Below are 16,599 nucleotides of genomic sequence, written 5' to 3'. Positions count from 1 at the left end.
AGACTTTGAGCCTAATGCCACTCCTGTGCTTTACAAAGGTTACTGTTCCCAGGCAGGGAAAAGCAGTGCCTGGTACAGCAGTCTTTCAGAGCAATTAAGCAACTGAAGATTAATTTCTGAGCTTGTGAAGCAATCCTCAGCCTACTCCTGACATACCTCAATCTGCAATTAAGCCATTACAATGACCTGCCAGCATCCTATCTTGTTGCAAGATATAAACAATGCACCCCTACCCCCTACGAAGCATCAGCGCTGGGCTGCACTTTTCTGCATTCGCAGTCACAAGCGCCGGAGCTGCACTAGTCACTCTTACACACAGTGCACAGCTGTCCATTTAGATCTGCTGGAAGCTCAGATCTGTAGCTCCGCTCAGATTTGTAGCTCCAGGTGCTTGCAGCACCAGTTTTAAGAAAGAGAATAAAAAATACCATTGTCCCGAAATGCTCCTCATTCACAAGTCCATCCAGGTTCTTGTATGCTTTCCTGTCAGGATACAGGTAACTCCTACTTTACACTCCCAAATGAGTAAAAATTCTTAAGTTTTACACAAAGCCAGTCAAAATTATGCATATGCATATCATTTATGTTCCACTCACAGTACCGGCAAAGGCCCACAAGGCAGATATGGTGGGAATCTGTTATAGACCACCTAACCAGGATGAACAGGCAGACCCTCTACACTGACTTTGTGAGCTTAGTGCTGTTTTAACGTGACTCAGCTGCAAGTACTGGAAGAACTTCCAGCAGGGCTTGTGACTAGCCCAATGTATTCATGTGACAAATATTATTTCCAACGTAACAACAGTCCTTTATGGCCAAAGCTACAAAATGTTTTACTCAGGATCAGTTATGACAAAATTTCAAAAATGTTACCACCTACTCAAATTGAATGGGAGAGCAAACATCAGAGTATGATGTTAAGACAACTGCTTGCTCTTTTAGGAAATGGGTTAAAGCCTAAGTGATCTTTTATAGATCTAAGGCATATTGTTTATAGCCACAGTAGACCTTCCACACAGTTTTAGTGTTACAAAAAACCTTCATATTTTGTCTTTTCACAAGTGTTTGTCCCAGGTGCATTTCATGATGTTTACAACAGAAGAATTTGTAAAAAATATTTCTGGCAAATAAATTATTGCTTTAAAAGACTATTTACCATCGGAGGGAAACTGTTCAATCTTCCACAACTCTACTACATACACTTGAAAGGGTAGCACAGTTGGATATGCTACCTTATTTCTGTTAATATGTAGTTTGTAGACCAGCATGACTTGTTGGAAAGAGTCATTAGAAGTAACTAAGAAAAGCAATCTTACTGTCATTTTAGTAGGCTTTTGATACTCATGGCGTCAACATCATTACTGGAGCATACTGAGGAGCCTGCAAACTAAAGACTGGACACTTATTCCAGAAGCGTATGTAGTATTTTTCAAAAATGTGGATAGTAACAGATATAAGCTGTTAACCAAAATCCAAAGATATCTGAAATACTTATGAGAACTGATCATCAAAACTGAAAAGAGGATAAGGACACAGTAAGTCCTGTCCGGATGCTGCAGATGTGAAGTGAGTGGTGCCCTGGAAAGCTGCCCTATGGGGATCTTGCTGCAGGACAGCAAATCCTTTTTCCTATCATTCCTGTAACCCTGAGGCAAGTAAATGGCAACCTGGAAATGTTTGGACCTATGGAGGCAAAAATCTGCAAATCCACTAAATAATTTGATACTGAATTAATCCCAGCTGGTCTGTCGCCTTCATGATACTAGGTGTCAGCCAAGGGCTTCCACCAGATATGCCAAAACAATTCACTGCACAGAAACCCTGAATGAATAAACTGACCTCACTGTCACCTTGCTCTAACAGCAACGCCTGGCGTATAAGCCCTGATATAAGGATCTCAGTGGTAAAAAAAGCCCCAAGGCTCAATCATTCCCAAACCACCACAATCCTTATTTCTCAGCTCAGTGGGCTGCCTCTATGAGAGAAAATTTTTTATGCAAAAATATTTAAATTTAAACTGCTTGAAATACAAGCCCAAGTGAAGTATCTCAGTAAGAATTTAATTATTACATTATTTTCCATGCTATGACAATCTCATTTCTCAGTTTCTATACAAAGCCTGACAACATGCAGCAGGATTATTACACATGCAAATGTATGTAAACGAGGTCTTAGAACAAATCCAATCTATGGTTTTAGGATAACATTTTGCCCTTCTATTTCAACAAGAAATTGAGAGAACAGAAAAATATTTTTAGTTCATAATATTGTGTGTGCAGAGGATTATTAAGAATTTACTCCCCCTTATGCTGCAAAGTACTCTATGTCCTTAATTCCCACTGAGAGCAGAAGTTCTCAGCACCGCACAGAATCAGGCTCATCCAATACTCAGTATTTTGGAGAACCATGCAAACATGCGTTAATGCTTACAGCATCAACCTATTTAAAAGCAAAGTTAAAATAGTACCACAGCTGCCCCTGACTTAACCCTGTTCTTTACATAAACTAGTGCTGTAAAGATACAGAAGAGATTTTACTATGCTTTTGTCTGTATGGTAAGATAACCTCTTCTAAATTACATCAGCACACTAAGCAGGTAGCTCTACTGCCTTTGAAAGCAGCAGTGACAATGCATTAAACACTTCGGTCTGACCCAATTACCCAGGGAACTCTCTAAGTCCCAATCTTGTTTGAGTGGCTTTGCAGAACAAACAAGAAATAAAGACTCCTGTGTCTCCAAAACTTTGCAGCATCCACACAAAGCATGGGGAGTGAAAAACACACACACCACCAAAACCATAATAAAAAGCCACCAAACAAAACCCCCTTTTGGGTTTACAATACAATATTTGAGTAAATTAACCTCATAAGCTTCCTGGCAGTGCGTTGTGTGTGTGGAATAAAATGGGGTTATAAGCATGAAAAGGAAAGTGTAGGTGATCTAATCAGGATACAGCTGAAAACGGACCCCATTGCAGTAAATACGCAGGCTGGAGAAAGAAGAAACTCCTGGAAAAGGAAGACTGAAGCCTAATGAGAAGTCTGTGGCACACCAGAAACTCTGGCTAAGAAATGAAAGATGGACATTGACTGTAGGTATTTTTAAAAATGCAGTACGAGTTCTAAAATCATGTCCAGCACGTGAAGACAGACAACTTCAGTCTGGCTCATAAAGCTGAAAAAAAAAAAAAACCACAAGGAAAATAAAAAAAGGAAATAAAAAGGTGATAGGATAAGAGCCTGGTAGCAGACTAAGGCTTTAAGAAATTTGAAGAAAGAACAGAGAAGAAACCAGAAAATATCAGTATCGTTATCTGTTTGGTATCTTTTCCAGGTAAGAACTTGCACGCAGCACTCATGCATGTTAGGCAGGTGTGAAAAACTTCTTTCCCATGAGTGGGCCCTGAAGAATCTGCAGAAGGCAGGTTCCAGGATCTGTTTGGGTCTTTCCTGGTCTGAGCAGCCCTGGCCTTTCACAGCTGCCCAATGCTGGTATGGCCCGACTTTAAGTATACCAGGGAATTTAATCACAAAATTTCTTTTTCACTTTTGCCACTTACTTCATTGGCATGGCCATGCTGATAGAGATAAGAGGGTTTTTTCCTTTTCCAAACTGTACCTCAGACACAGCACCTAGTGCTAAAAAGCCAGTGTAACAGGTTCCAGCAGGACCAACTGAGCAAGTGATCAAATCGCAAACATTACTTATGCTCAGAACAGCATTTACATAGGCAGAGTCGAGCATAAATTTAAATCACTGTGCAGCCTTGCCACACACAACAGGATGAGGCTCAGGGCTTGACTCCACAAAAAATGGAAGATATGGATATAGTCTGGATGTGTTTAACAGGTCTTGAGCTTCACCAGTAAACTCTAGACAGAAGCACATAAGCTTCTGCTCATCCACTCTTCACAAATACATTTGCAATAGGTAAAGTTCCTGCTGTTCCCATAAGCACTGACAATTTCACAGCAGCCAGCAAAGGCTCTTACAAGCCTTCAATAAAATATAACCAAATGCTAATTTCTCAGCAATCCAAGTTTGCTGACTTCTTACATCTACATGTAGCAAAACCTTCTGCAGTCACAGGCAAACCTTAGACTTTATAACCACTGACACTGTGCAGCATTATGTAGTAGCTACAGGATGCTGTCTGACTAATGTAACGCACTGCTGCTAATTTCAACGTACTGTAGTGCAACAAATAATTAGAAGAGAACAAAACATCCATTTCTGTCATTTTTCTAAATGACAGAAATCTGAACACTGGGAGGAAAATCAAAAAAGAAGGGAAAGCAGAGCAGGAACTCCTGCTGCTCTTGAAGCACCGACCACCTGGGCAATGCAGAAGTGAGGCACTGGGGCAGCCGTGCTCAGTTCACCACCGAGGCTCTGACAGGGCAGCAGCACTCCGTAAGAGATGGCAGAAATCTGCTGCAGGCAAAAATAGGCTACATCACGACAGCAATAGGTACCAGCAGATGAAATGATGACAGAATACATGAACCAGAAAAATTACAGTTCTCTTGCTTAACTACAATTCCTGTTACGCAGTTTTTGTCATCATTAAATCACAGCTTTTCCGTTATATATGTTGTTTCATTGTCCTTGTAGCTTGTATAGCCTGTATGTTCAAACAGATTAACCAATGCTGTAGCTCAGTGATATTTTTGTAATTATAGTTGAATACACAAAAGTCTTAAAAGAATTTCAAAGGAAATACTCCCTGCTGAGGCAAGTTGAGTCAGTGAATCCTCACTGTCATCAGCAAGCATCAAAATCAAGGAAGTGAAATTGGTAGCATTTTATTTAAAAACAAAAGGGCAGGAAAGTTATTTAAAAGGTAAGATCACAAAGAGCTGAAGGAGACAAATAGGCAAAGTCTTGAGAAAATGAATATAAAACAAAAAAGAAAATCGAGTGAAGGTTTGCTGTATACACAATCCATACAGACTCAAGAACCCAGGAGTCCAGAGGACTCTCAACCCTGATCTGTCATGATATCTGTCAGATAACTCCATTTGGATTGTGTTGTAACTCATTTTGCAATACAAATTGTTGAATAAAGAGTTACAGTTTTAGCAATTCATTAATTTAGTCAAAACTAATGAGTGTGGTAGACTGAATGCTAAGCTGGCTTCTCAAACACCAAACACACTCAGTGTCTTTCATAAACTTAAATGGCTGCATCGTGCTTGCCTGATTTCATCGAATCATGAATCAGAAAGCTTTGCCACTAATCATATCAGTGATTTAAAGTTTACAGGTAGCTGATTTTTACATGCATTATATCTTTATATTATAAAGTCAGTAAAAGCTGTCATACGTTAAAGCTGTATAATCATCTGCACCCAACCTGTTGAGTTGACTACCATTAGCTTGTAACTTCAAGTGGAATCAACACCCTTTAAGCCTAATACCTACAGACACATGCCACAGCTGAGATAGCATGCCTCAGATTGGAATAATTGCCAGACATTCTATTAATACGGCAACACACATAGTGCCTTTCATAGAATATCAAGCAGGCATTTTCCCTCTTTGTGGAAAAAACCCAAAAAACATTTCCCAGTTTTTACTTTGCATTTTCTATACAACTTAAGTCAAGGGCAGCTCATGTGACTATTACAACTCCCAAAATTATGTGGATTTCATAGCAACACCACAGAAGTCATAGTCTTTCTAGGTGTTTGCCGGCAGGGACACTAGAGATGCCCACTTCCTAAGGTGTAGGGTTGCACTGAGCTTCTGAATGACTTTCAGTTCTTGTGCCACACTGTGAGACAGTACTGTTACCAGCTCTTGGGGGGCAAAATGGAGTACGCCACCTGGACTCGGCAAAATCTCCTAGGAAAAGAAAGAATACAACTCTGCCACCAAACTCTTCTCCCCCTCCTACAGACTACTGGCTAAAAGACAAAAGGCAGGAACCATCAACACGCAGGTGCAACAATTTCTTTACCAGTGATTGAGACTGGCCTTCCCACCTAATTTTAGCTCCCATTCTCTGCACCAGTTGAGATCTAGGCAAGCTGCAGATGGTGCCCTCTTGGCGAGCAATTTTCAAGGGACAAGCAAATTCATGGTCTCATGCGAACCAAGCACTTTTTTGAAGTTTGAGTTCTTGGCAAATAATGGATTTACTGTTATCCAAAAATTAGCATCCCTCTCTGGAAGCATTTAGGGTTTGTGCCAAAATACCTGAATATAACAACACCTAAACACATGAAGTGACCCTGCCCATAGACTGAGACGGGGGCCAGACATTCTCTGCCAAAACATCTTGGGGAGTCCAGGCCACCCCAGCCCCAACAGCTGAACTGGCAGACTCTTCCTTTCTTTATCCAAATCAGTGAAAAGCCAGCCAAGGTACTTCCAAGTGCTTTTGGCAGCAGGCAGTGCTCGCTTCACTGCCTTCCCACAGCAGCAGATGAAGAACTTCATGAGCAGGTGGGTGAACTCCGGGGCAAGGCAAGCACACCAGGTCCAAGGGTGGCAGCTGGGTTCAGCTGAACATCCGGATTGCCAGAGAGGTCCAGAGTGATGAAGCAGGTCCAAGGTTAATCTGGGAGGTCAGTCCATAGGTCTGGGCTCAGATCAACTGAGAGCACAAGTCTCAGCCTAAAAGTGGCTCCCAAAGAGGACTTGCAGGCCACTGCTGAGACCACAGCTCTTGCCAGCCAGCTGACGCTGCATGCAGGCAGCTAAGCTTCGGGAAGCTGGGGGGTGCACTTGGCACCCTGACATAAATTTACATATCCCTCAGCACAACCAACCCATCTAGGATGGGTCTTAAGTCACACAGCCAGTTCGGCATCTGTTTATTTCTAGTTCTTCTTGGCTTTGCATGAGAACCTGATAAAACCATGCAGCAATGAAGTTTGTAAAATAATGGAAGAGTATAATTATTTATATTTTTTTACTGCTAATCCCAGAGACCATGCAAACTACTCCATAGCAAACTGGACTCCAAATTCTTTCAAATGTCTTCCAGGCTGTCATGGCTAGTCACCCGGTAATAATTAGCTGAGAAACTACTAGTTGGTACTCGGCAGAAGATCTCCCTTTCACTAGTTAGAGATAACATGTTGAATACTTTGTTGACTGTGTCGGTTCTGCTCAGAGTCTTCTGAGCCAAAAGCCTTGCTGCTTTCTGCAGACTTTAGGTGAATTATTCAAATGCTTCCATTTTCTTCTCAAGAGAACCCAGCAGAAAGAAGCAGAGCTTAGGACATGTGGAGGGAAAGGAGGAAGAAAAGTTTCATAGTGGTCAATTACTTCAGCTCAGTCATACGTAGTGCACAGAAACTCCATGGAAAACAAAACTGAGCAAAGCTCCACATTGCCACTAGATCCCAACAACCACAGCTTTTACTTTAGCCCTTTTCAAAGCAGAGAGGCGAGAGATGCAGTGCTTGACTATGCAGCCTCACTGCCTGGGATAGAAACGCCAGAGACAGCTCCATGCTGCCACCACAGTTTCTCCAGGTCCCTTGACCATTATAGCCAATAAAAGCGTGAACCAGTTTTCTCTCTTGCTTGCTTGTTTTTATATTTTACACACCAGAGAAAGTCAGTTTGGAATCCACAGCACTTTGTTTTCCTTTACCTTCAACATGAAAATACAGCTGTGGAATAAGGCGAGCAACAGGTCATCCAATTGCATCTTGAATTTAACGCTGTTGAACAGTGCCACGTTTATCTTGTAATTTTACATGTGTAAGTGCATGCACAGCCACAATCAGTACTGCCTCAGCTTTGAGTGCACACTCAAGTACATCAGATCTCTGAAGCTTATACAACTCAAGGCTTTTGCCTTTAGCTTACTTAGAAAAGGCTGATGAGTTCGAGGGCAGTCAAGGTTTCTCAGCCTGCTTAAGACTATTCGCAATCAAGAAAGTTCCTGTTTTGTCATATCTCTGGGCAGAATGTTATATTTTAAAAAAAGGCAATAATCAAGCATAAGCACTCAAACACTGAAATTACAATAAGGCTAAAGGAAGAGCAGGAACACACATTTTCCTTTAGAAAGCTTGACTAAACCAAGAACAAACTTGAGAGCTGCTTTGGCTATGTTTTCTACTTGGTTCTATTAAAAAAAAAAAAAAACAAAAAAAACCCACAAACCAAATTTCCACACTCCCATTTTAAGTCTGTTCAAAGAAAACATGCAAGAGTAATATTGAAACTAACAGCAGTCAAAAGAATGGGTAAACTTTACGCAGAGCTACAAAATACTTCAGAAAATAAAAGTTCTTTGCAAGAAGATTGGTATTAGAGATTAAGTTTTAGAGTTGCTGTGGTACCTAAACTTGTTTTGTTGTATGGTCCTCTGGCTTCCTCATCAACGTGGACTATTTTAAATAAAAAAACTTAATAAAAAAAAATTCCTTTTTCTGAACAATTTGAAGTCCTGCTGACTCTTTGTTTTTACAGCTTGAAGGGCCTTCACAAACTATCCCAGTTCATAGCTACATTTCTGGGGAAGTGACTGAACAGGTTGCTAAAAATCTTTACTTGAAGAGATGATATCAAGTCTTAAATCTTTCACCAACACTGCTGTTCTCATTAAAGAAACACATTCTTTATTTTGTGTTTCGACCAGTTGCTGTGTGCTGCTGAAGAGCTCTTTCCCTCTGCCCAAGTAGGGTCTTGTTAGCTAGAAAGTGTTGTTCAAGTACCATATATGCTATAAATGCAAACAGGTTTACGAGTAAAGAAAGCACAGACATGATAACTGAGGCAAAGCCAGGACTCCAGTGAATTTCATGACAAGTCTTCAACCTTCACATTACAGGAATTAAATACCTTTACAGAATGAAGCAACCAGTAAGCAAGGTTTTATTTATTCTCCTTTACAGAGAAAATGACATTTTTTTCTGTGCAACTATTTTTCATTGGGGTTTTTCTTTTTTTGTGTGTGATCTAAAAGACAACTAAGTGAGATTTTAAGAAATACATAGAACGAGAATGGAAAAGTAAATCTATAAAACTCATCCCTATCAACAAATGTTGCAGCATTCCCAAAGTGTTTATTTGGATTCTATTTAAAAATGCACCCATACTTTTCAGAATGTGCATCAGGAAGCAATTCCCAATTAGAACAGAGGAACTGGAGGACTCTGGTTAAGAAGGGCAAAGTCTTATGGCCCGAAGCAGCATGCCTGCTCTCGATCACGTGAGAGAGGGGAGCTCTGATAACTGCATTAACTTCACTCCCACAGCTTCCCTCGGCCCTGCGTGCACAACACCAGATACAAGCACCACCACAAAGGAAAATGTGAACACTGCTAGAACAGCTATTACCTTCCTCTTGCCTGTATGCATACAGGAGATTGCTGCTGTCACTTTCTTGCAATAGCAGTTTGTTGGCAAGCAAGCTACTTTTAAAAACACCAAGTGTATCAGATTTTTCCATTCTCACCTTCCAAAGACTTTTTAAAAGATCATTTCTGTCCAGGTACATCAGGAACAGAGGGACAACTGGTCACCGAGGTCTCTGGATGGCTTAGCCCCCAAAGCAAGCCCATCCTTGCATGCATTTCATTTTCCTCTTTCACACTCCAGTAGCCTCCCTTCTCCCAAATATGAAGGGGAAAAAGCCTGAGCAGCCCCTTTTCCTCAAGCCACAGGGCACAGCAGCTGAGGACATGGCAAACAGCAACAAGAACCACTCTCGCATCCTCCTTGGAGATGACTGCTTGGTAAAGTACCAGAAGAGCCACCATTCACAGAATACACATCTCTATGTCAAGCTTCTCAACAGAACAGCTACAGTCACTGCTTCTCAATAATCAAATGCCATTATCTACCAAAAAATTGACTCCTAAATTTGTTCTCACACATAGCAGATGATGTAGCAGAATGCAGTTACGACCAGATTAATAGCTCTCATTTTTCCAGTCACTCCTGCCAAGGGATGCAATTCATCCAGGCCGGTGGTTTCCAAACTTTGATTGCACACCCCTGTCAGTAAAAAAAATTTTTAGCATGAACTGCCAATATGTGTATATTTATTTATAAACTATATACATGTACTACTGAATATGTACATTATAAAACATACACAAAAATAGAAATTAGAAAGGAAAAGAAACGTTTTTTCAAAAAAATTGTTTTACTTATTAATGGCACAAAAAATCTTCCCACGCTCCAATGGACTTTCTTACGCACACCCCACTTTGGACACCACTGATCCTGGCAACAGTGGTAACACTTCAGAGCAGCTGACACAGCTGGGAGAAAGGGCACCTCACCCTGGGTCTTTTCCCATATCCCCATATTATTTACCTAATATGCTTAGGCCTGTTCAATCTCCCTGCTCATACATAAAGTAAAGGTTACGCTTTTAAACCAACAAACCAGAGCATGTTTCATAAACTTACGTTTCTGGATTTGGGTACAAACCCAGAAAACTAACAACTTTTCCCAAAATTCTCCTGAAACGAAGATCATTAGTTCACTCACAATGAAAAGAGAGCCAGTACACAAATGAACCTGAAGCTATTAGGAGGCCCCTTCCTGAGGCTTCTTAATGGCGCAATTGCAAAGTTAACCCATCCTAGGAGATTGTACACTTTTCTTTACTTAATTACTATTTCTATTCTATCATTTGTTGGCAAGTAGTAAAAACCCTGGATACAGCTCCAGGCAGACTCCTTCAATGCTTCTCCCAAGAGCAAACTTTACTCACTGCCTTAGAATGATATTGTAATTTATGCTAATACTTTGTAATTACCATCTATAAATGCAAGATATGCTAATTTCCAGATGACTATTAGGGAAATACGCTGAAAGCATAATATACTGCCAAATACTCTGAAAAGCTTTTCACTTGGAGTATTTCAAAGTAGGCTTCAAGGGGAGGAAAACGACAAGGGAGCAACCTTGCTACAGACAAGGTGAGGCAACGTCCAGATGACTGAACAGACCTTATTTGGCCCCAATCCATCACAGTCTAACCAACACCAGAAACTGTAGTATATGAGAATAAATTTTCAAAATGAAAACATCATGTAAGCTTTAGGACCATGTTATCTCAACAGCATCAAATGCTAGCAGAACTGTTTCTCTTGGTCCAGCAGTCATGGTCAGACCCTTTTTAATTAAGAGCATGTGAATGAGAAATCAGTTTCACAATCCTTCTTATCTTTACCAAAGGATCTGCCCTCCAAGGAACAAGCCTGCAAAGAATTTTAGGAAAACACAGGTTATAGCCAAAGTTAAATCAGAAACACAGTTTTTCAGCTACACTGATCTAGAAAAGAAGAGATGGTAGGACAAACACTGCTTCTTGAGATCATCAGTAAGCCAATAGGCATAGCTTTGCAAGAACATGTCACAGAAGAGAGACTGCCATTTCGGTGAACACACAGGCTGGACAAACTAAGAGACAGCAGTGACCCCATATTGGCATAATAGCTAGGCTGATCTAAATCAGATACAGTCAGCCTGGCATTACAGTTCAGTCGCAGGCCGGAGTCAGTGTTCCCAGAGCCTCTCAACAGCCTCATTCACTCATACTGGAATTCCTCACTTCTATAAAATACACAATAGAACAGGAGGGGATGAAAAAAGCCATCTACACAAATGCAAAGTTTTGTTGCAGGAACTAGATAGCAGCTAGTAAGGAGGACTGCTCTGGCAGCTGCTCTTCCCATCACTCCCTGTTTGACTGTGGTGTGCCATCCAACCAGCCTAATGTTTCAAAAGTAGCTCATTTCAAGATCAAATACATGTAAAATAAGCCACCTGCCATGTGAGAAAATGACTAATGCTTGCATCTTTTAAGCTATTTGCTTCACTACTGAAGAAGCTTTTGAAACAATAGCATAGTGTTTGCTGAAAGAAACTTGCTTTTAAAAAACAAGACCCAAAAGGCTTAAGAAATCATACAAAGACGTGATAAAGACCAAAGGTAAATCTCAGTAACTTACTGCTGCTGCTGCTGCTGCGGCCTCCTCTCCACCTACATAGACAGAAGAAGCAATCTCCATCACGGACAAGTTTGTGGGAGCATCTGTAGTAGATGATGATCTGGGTCGACCTGATTGAATATCTTGAGCAGACCTCCTGTTGATCTGTGGGCTTCCTTTCGGGGCATCTGCCTTGCCCCACCTGCTGTGCAGGCTCGTCCCTCTCTTCATTTTAGGTGGCACTCTGATCTGCTGAAGCACCCGGTTCAGAGCTGTGGGGTGGGTGGAGACACCATCAATTTCAGCACAGACGCTCTGGCTTTCCAAATCCATGTCAGGCTCCAGATCAGCCTGAGCTTGCTGAACATCATGTGGAGAAACTGACGACCTCCTGCGCTGATGCTGGAAAAGGTGCTTCAAGCCTTGACCAATCACATTAATGTTCTCCAAAGCATTATGGGTTATTTTGGATAATTTTTGCTCTGAGTCATGCTGTTTTTTGGTCTCTTGATCTTGGGATTTGCCTCCAGGATCAGGGTCATCACACAGCTGTTCACTGCCAGAAGGCTCCATTGATGACACCCAACAGGTTTACTTGGCTATTCATACATAAATATGTCCCCTGTCTTTAAAGGGCTTGTGTTTGTTTTAAAAATGCCAAGACTGTCAGCCAATTAGGTGTGCAATTGCTTCAAGACTGACTACACATGCAGGTGTGCCACGGTGATCTCATGCTTATCTAATGTTAAACAAAAGAGTCATTATTATACATCCATGCAGAAAGTAGTGGGTTAAAAATTCCAATGCGCAAAACATGCCATTAACAAAACAAAACATATCAGTTTTCCAAGCATCCCTCCATGTGCTATTAGTTGCATCTAGGCTGTATGCAGAAGCCAAAGCTTGTATTTCATTCATCGCCTAGGGGAAGAAGCCCAGCACAAAGGATACAGGAAAGCCAGAAAGGTAAAAAAAGCTGCTCAAAAGGGGGAGGAGCAAGGAGAAACCAGTGGGGTTTTGTCTGTTATGAACAAGCCCATAATATCTAACAGAACATCAGGTTAAACTTCTGAAAAGCATGTTAGTCTCTTTGGCAGAATTAATTTTGTTCCTTGACAAAGATCTGATATTTTGTGCTTCAAATGTAACATCTGCTCTGTCTACCTGATTTTCCCATAGTGTCTAACTTCACAGTATGTAATATATGCAAGAAAACAGAACATTTCCAAGTCAGTAATGCATTTCCAAATAGTAAGAAATGGGTTATTACTGCCAACATCTGCTGAAGGCACTAGCAACTAGATGTGAAAATCTGTCTTCAAGCAAAACAGGCAAGCAAAATGATTTCAATTGGCATAGTCTCGTCCATAGTTCTCACAGAAAACAAAAATAAAACTAAGTAGACTAAGCAACCAATCTGAAAGGGAGCAGCACCATGTATGTGTAGCTGAGTCTTTAACAGAGAGAAAACTCGCAGTTTTTCTCCAAGAGAGCTCAACCTTACCTATCAGCTGGGCTCAGGCAGAAGTTGGTTATATGACATTGCAGCTGAGCACTTATATAGCAACACACTATTGGAGAAGTACAGCAAAGGAATGAGGAAGGAAGGAAGGACGGACACAGTATCCAAAAGAGTTTCACATCAGCACCATGAGATCACATGCTTGGAAGCTGATCATTGTCCTCTTGCAGGAGAAAGCTTTGATTATGCTTCTATAAATACAGAAACCAGATCACAGAGGTCTACCTCGATCTTGGCAGAAAGCAGCCTGTGCTTGAAAAAAAACTCACCCCACTTTATTTGAAATGCAACATGTTTGGGATTTGAGAGCATTCAGTTTTATTCTTAAAACAGCTGCAGAAACATAGTGCATTGAGGTCACAATTAGAGCGCTCTCAATTTTGTGCATCTGAAACCTGACACAATGGGTTAAACAGATACTCCAAAATGCTTTCCAAATTGGCATCCAAAAATATCAGAAGAGCTGCCTCACGCTCTTTTTTTTAAATGTCGTTGCTATCAGCTGGAGGCAAGATGAAAATTCAGTACTTACAGAAAGCAAAATACTAGAATCAAACAGGATTTTATCTCAGTACTTTCAACATGTTTTAAGCATTGAGTCTAAAAATATTGGCCAGTTTAATAACACATAAATGCAAAGTAATAAACTACATCCCAGAAAGATATAAATTATTCATCCATATTCATGCAGAAATGGCAGAATCAAAGAAATGTGCAAACCAACCTTCTATTTTTTACATACTTAACACTTTTCTTAATGACTTCAAGCGCCTTTATGATTAGTATTATGCTTTGACTTTTGAGCTCGCTTTTTCTTAATATTTCTTTTTTCCTCATGTAACAGGCCTTCCAGAAAGCTGAATTGCAGGTCTCCACTCAAGTTTTGGAAGGGGGAAAAAAATCAAAACTAGATTTTTCATTCTCATCCAACAGACCAAACGGTTCAGTGAACAAACCTCACTGGCTATAAAAAGGAGGAGTCCCTAAATTATTTGGTGTATAAAAAATAAACTTGACAGTTGACCATAACCGCCTTTTTCATTTTAGCCAATTCCCTCAGTATTCTTTTTTCAGTCAGGACCCATTGAAGAACTGTAGTTCATACTAAAGATGCCCCATATACTCTCTAACTGGTATGTTTATGATCTTCTGCACTCTTTCTATGCAGATTACCACTGGTAATACTGCTGATCTTAAAGAACAGCACTTCCATCTAACTAGAGTCCCATGCATTTTCTGCTGGAAACCATTAACCTGCCTCAAGGAGCCCTACGTCAATCTGCAAAACAACTTGAAACAAATCAGCCTACAGCTAGCTCACAAATAAGTCACTACTACCCCTGTGCATTCCGTGACTGATTTCTGAAATTACACTGACTCTTATCTTCAAGAGGCTCCTATAGGGAGCTTTCTGTCATCTGCCTATTTGTATTTGCACATGATGAGCCTGTTGTGAGCCTGAAAAAAGCTTTTCAAATTGCTTATCTGTCATGAAGATCCTTAAAACTACTTGTCTGTCTTAGTATCTACTTTAGGGGAAAAAACTACTCCTAAACAAACGTGAAGAACTGTGAATCAGCAGAATTAATTAGCACATTTATTTGCATTAGGATTCAAGTTTCCTGCTCGCTTTTTTCATCGTTTATAACAACCTTTATACTCTGAGGGAGGAAATGGAATACTTCATAGCTTGAAGTTAAAAACCATACATTTCTTATTCATACAAGAATACATCAGGGACAAAATTCACAATTCCATATACAGTCACACTGAGCAGATGTTATTATTACATCCCAGAACAGGCTAATACAGTCCTTCATTTGTGCAATTATTTCAGAGTAGCACTGGGAAACAGAAGAGTTCAAAAGGAGAAACTGGCAAAAACAGTATTAGATAACTGTGAATATATAAACTAGTACTTGCCTCCATCACTTGCCCTTTAGCATGGCTGACATACAGCAGTCCCTCCACTGAACAAAACTGCAAAAGAAATTGGGTATGAGATGCAATTCTTGGAAATGGGAGGAAAGATGTACACAAACAAAGCGACCATGGTTCTAACTTATAATTCATTCCCCATACCCCCACCCCCCAAACTCCCCCCTTTAAATACAAGTACCTCTGGAAGCTGAGCTATTTTAAATATAATATAATCAAATACTCTCCAAATAACTGAAAGGATACACATATAATTGAAGTTAAAACTGAATCTTACAGAGTTAATCAAGAAGTTCTTGTAAAGGAACACCTTCTGTAGGGTTTATGGCCACCAGTATGTGCTAAAAGCACAGATGTATTTCAGCGCTCTAGCCTGCAAGATCAGACTGCTCCACAGGTTTTATTTTCTCCTATTTAGTCATTCAAATGTTCTGGGCACAAATCAAACAACTTGCTTTTGATTATCAGGAGCTCATCAAAACAGGACATGGGAATTGCAAGCACTTTGAAACACACACACCTTCCAGTTCATTCCATAGGGAAGCCTCTTGTTACCTTGCCTGAACCACTACTATGCCTGACAGCAACCTCTGCCAGGAGGCCAACAAAACCAGTCCGTCCTCTATGGCAATAGTCCCTGCACAGCATCCTTCCGTAATGGCAGGCCACCCACACCCAGAGCCCATCTGCACGGAGACCAGCTAATGGACCAGATTTTCCAAAGGTGACTAGTTACTCAACTAGTTCTAGAAAACAGGGACACAAGCTTCCAAATACAACAGTACTCAGAAGAACAGTACAAGGCTCCGCACAACTGGGCATTTTGACTGCTTTATTCCATGCCAGATTCCCACCCCCAAGAAGTCAGTAAAGAAAATGTTAAATCAGAGCCACTGAAGTGGGATGCTACCATATGAAGAAAGTGATGACAGCAAATATGAAGAACTTGGAAAAAACAAATGCATTTTTGAAAAAGATCTTGACGTAGGAAAAAATACATTTCCACAATAGTATGAGTGAAGAACTAGGCACAATGTGTGAAATATTGTTAACATGAGGTGCCACTAAAATCACTTCATACCCACTCTACTTTTTTTTTTTTCAGTTTTAATGTGTTTTTTTATTATTATTTATAAGAACTGTAAGAGCTTCTGCCAGTGAGGTCTTCATAGGTATGCCCTGCAGCACTACAGGACTCTGTAGGTCAACAGATGCTTTTGACT

General features: G+C 40.5%; 1 protein-coding gene across 8 annotated transcripts in view; it reads right to left on the bottom strand.

Moving 5' to 3' along the window:
- The window catches only part of TMCC1 (transmembrane and coiled-coil domain family 1), a 134,362-nt gene that overhangs the window by 97,376 nt on the left and 20,387 nt on the right, over positions 1–16,599 (bottom strand). For 5 of the 8 annotated variants that reach the window (XM_056334715.1, XM_056334720.1, XM_056334717.1 and 2 more), the window contains 2 exons: positions 15,362–15,418; positions 11,938–12,188 (listed from right to left, as the gene is read on the bottom strand). In XM_056334715.1, the coding sequence (XP_056190690.1) occupies positions 11,938–12,147 (210 nt within the window). In that variant the 5' untranslated portion in view covers positions 12,148–12,188; positions 15,362–15,418. Of the gene's footprint in view, positions 1–11,937; positions 12,656–15,361; positions 15,419–16,599 lie in introns of those variants that run through there. The other 3 variants (XM_056334714.1, XM_056334712.1, XM_056334713.1) reach the window with 2 other exon arrangements.

Source organism: Falco biarmicus, chromosome 4 (assembly GCF_023638135.1).
Source record: "Falco biarmicus isolate bFalBia1 chromosome 4, bFalBia1.pri, whole genome shotgun sequence".
Lineage (NCBI taxonomy): Eukaryota > Metazoa > Chordata > Aves > Falconiformes > Falconidae > Falco > Falco biarmicus.
This window is presented reverse-complemented; position numbering and strand designations above follow the sequence as displayed.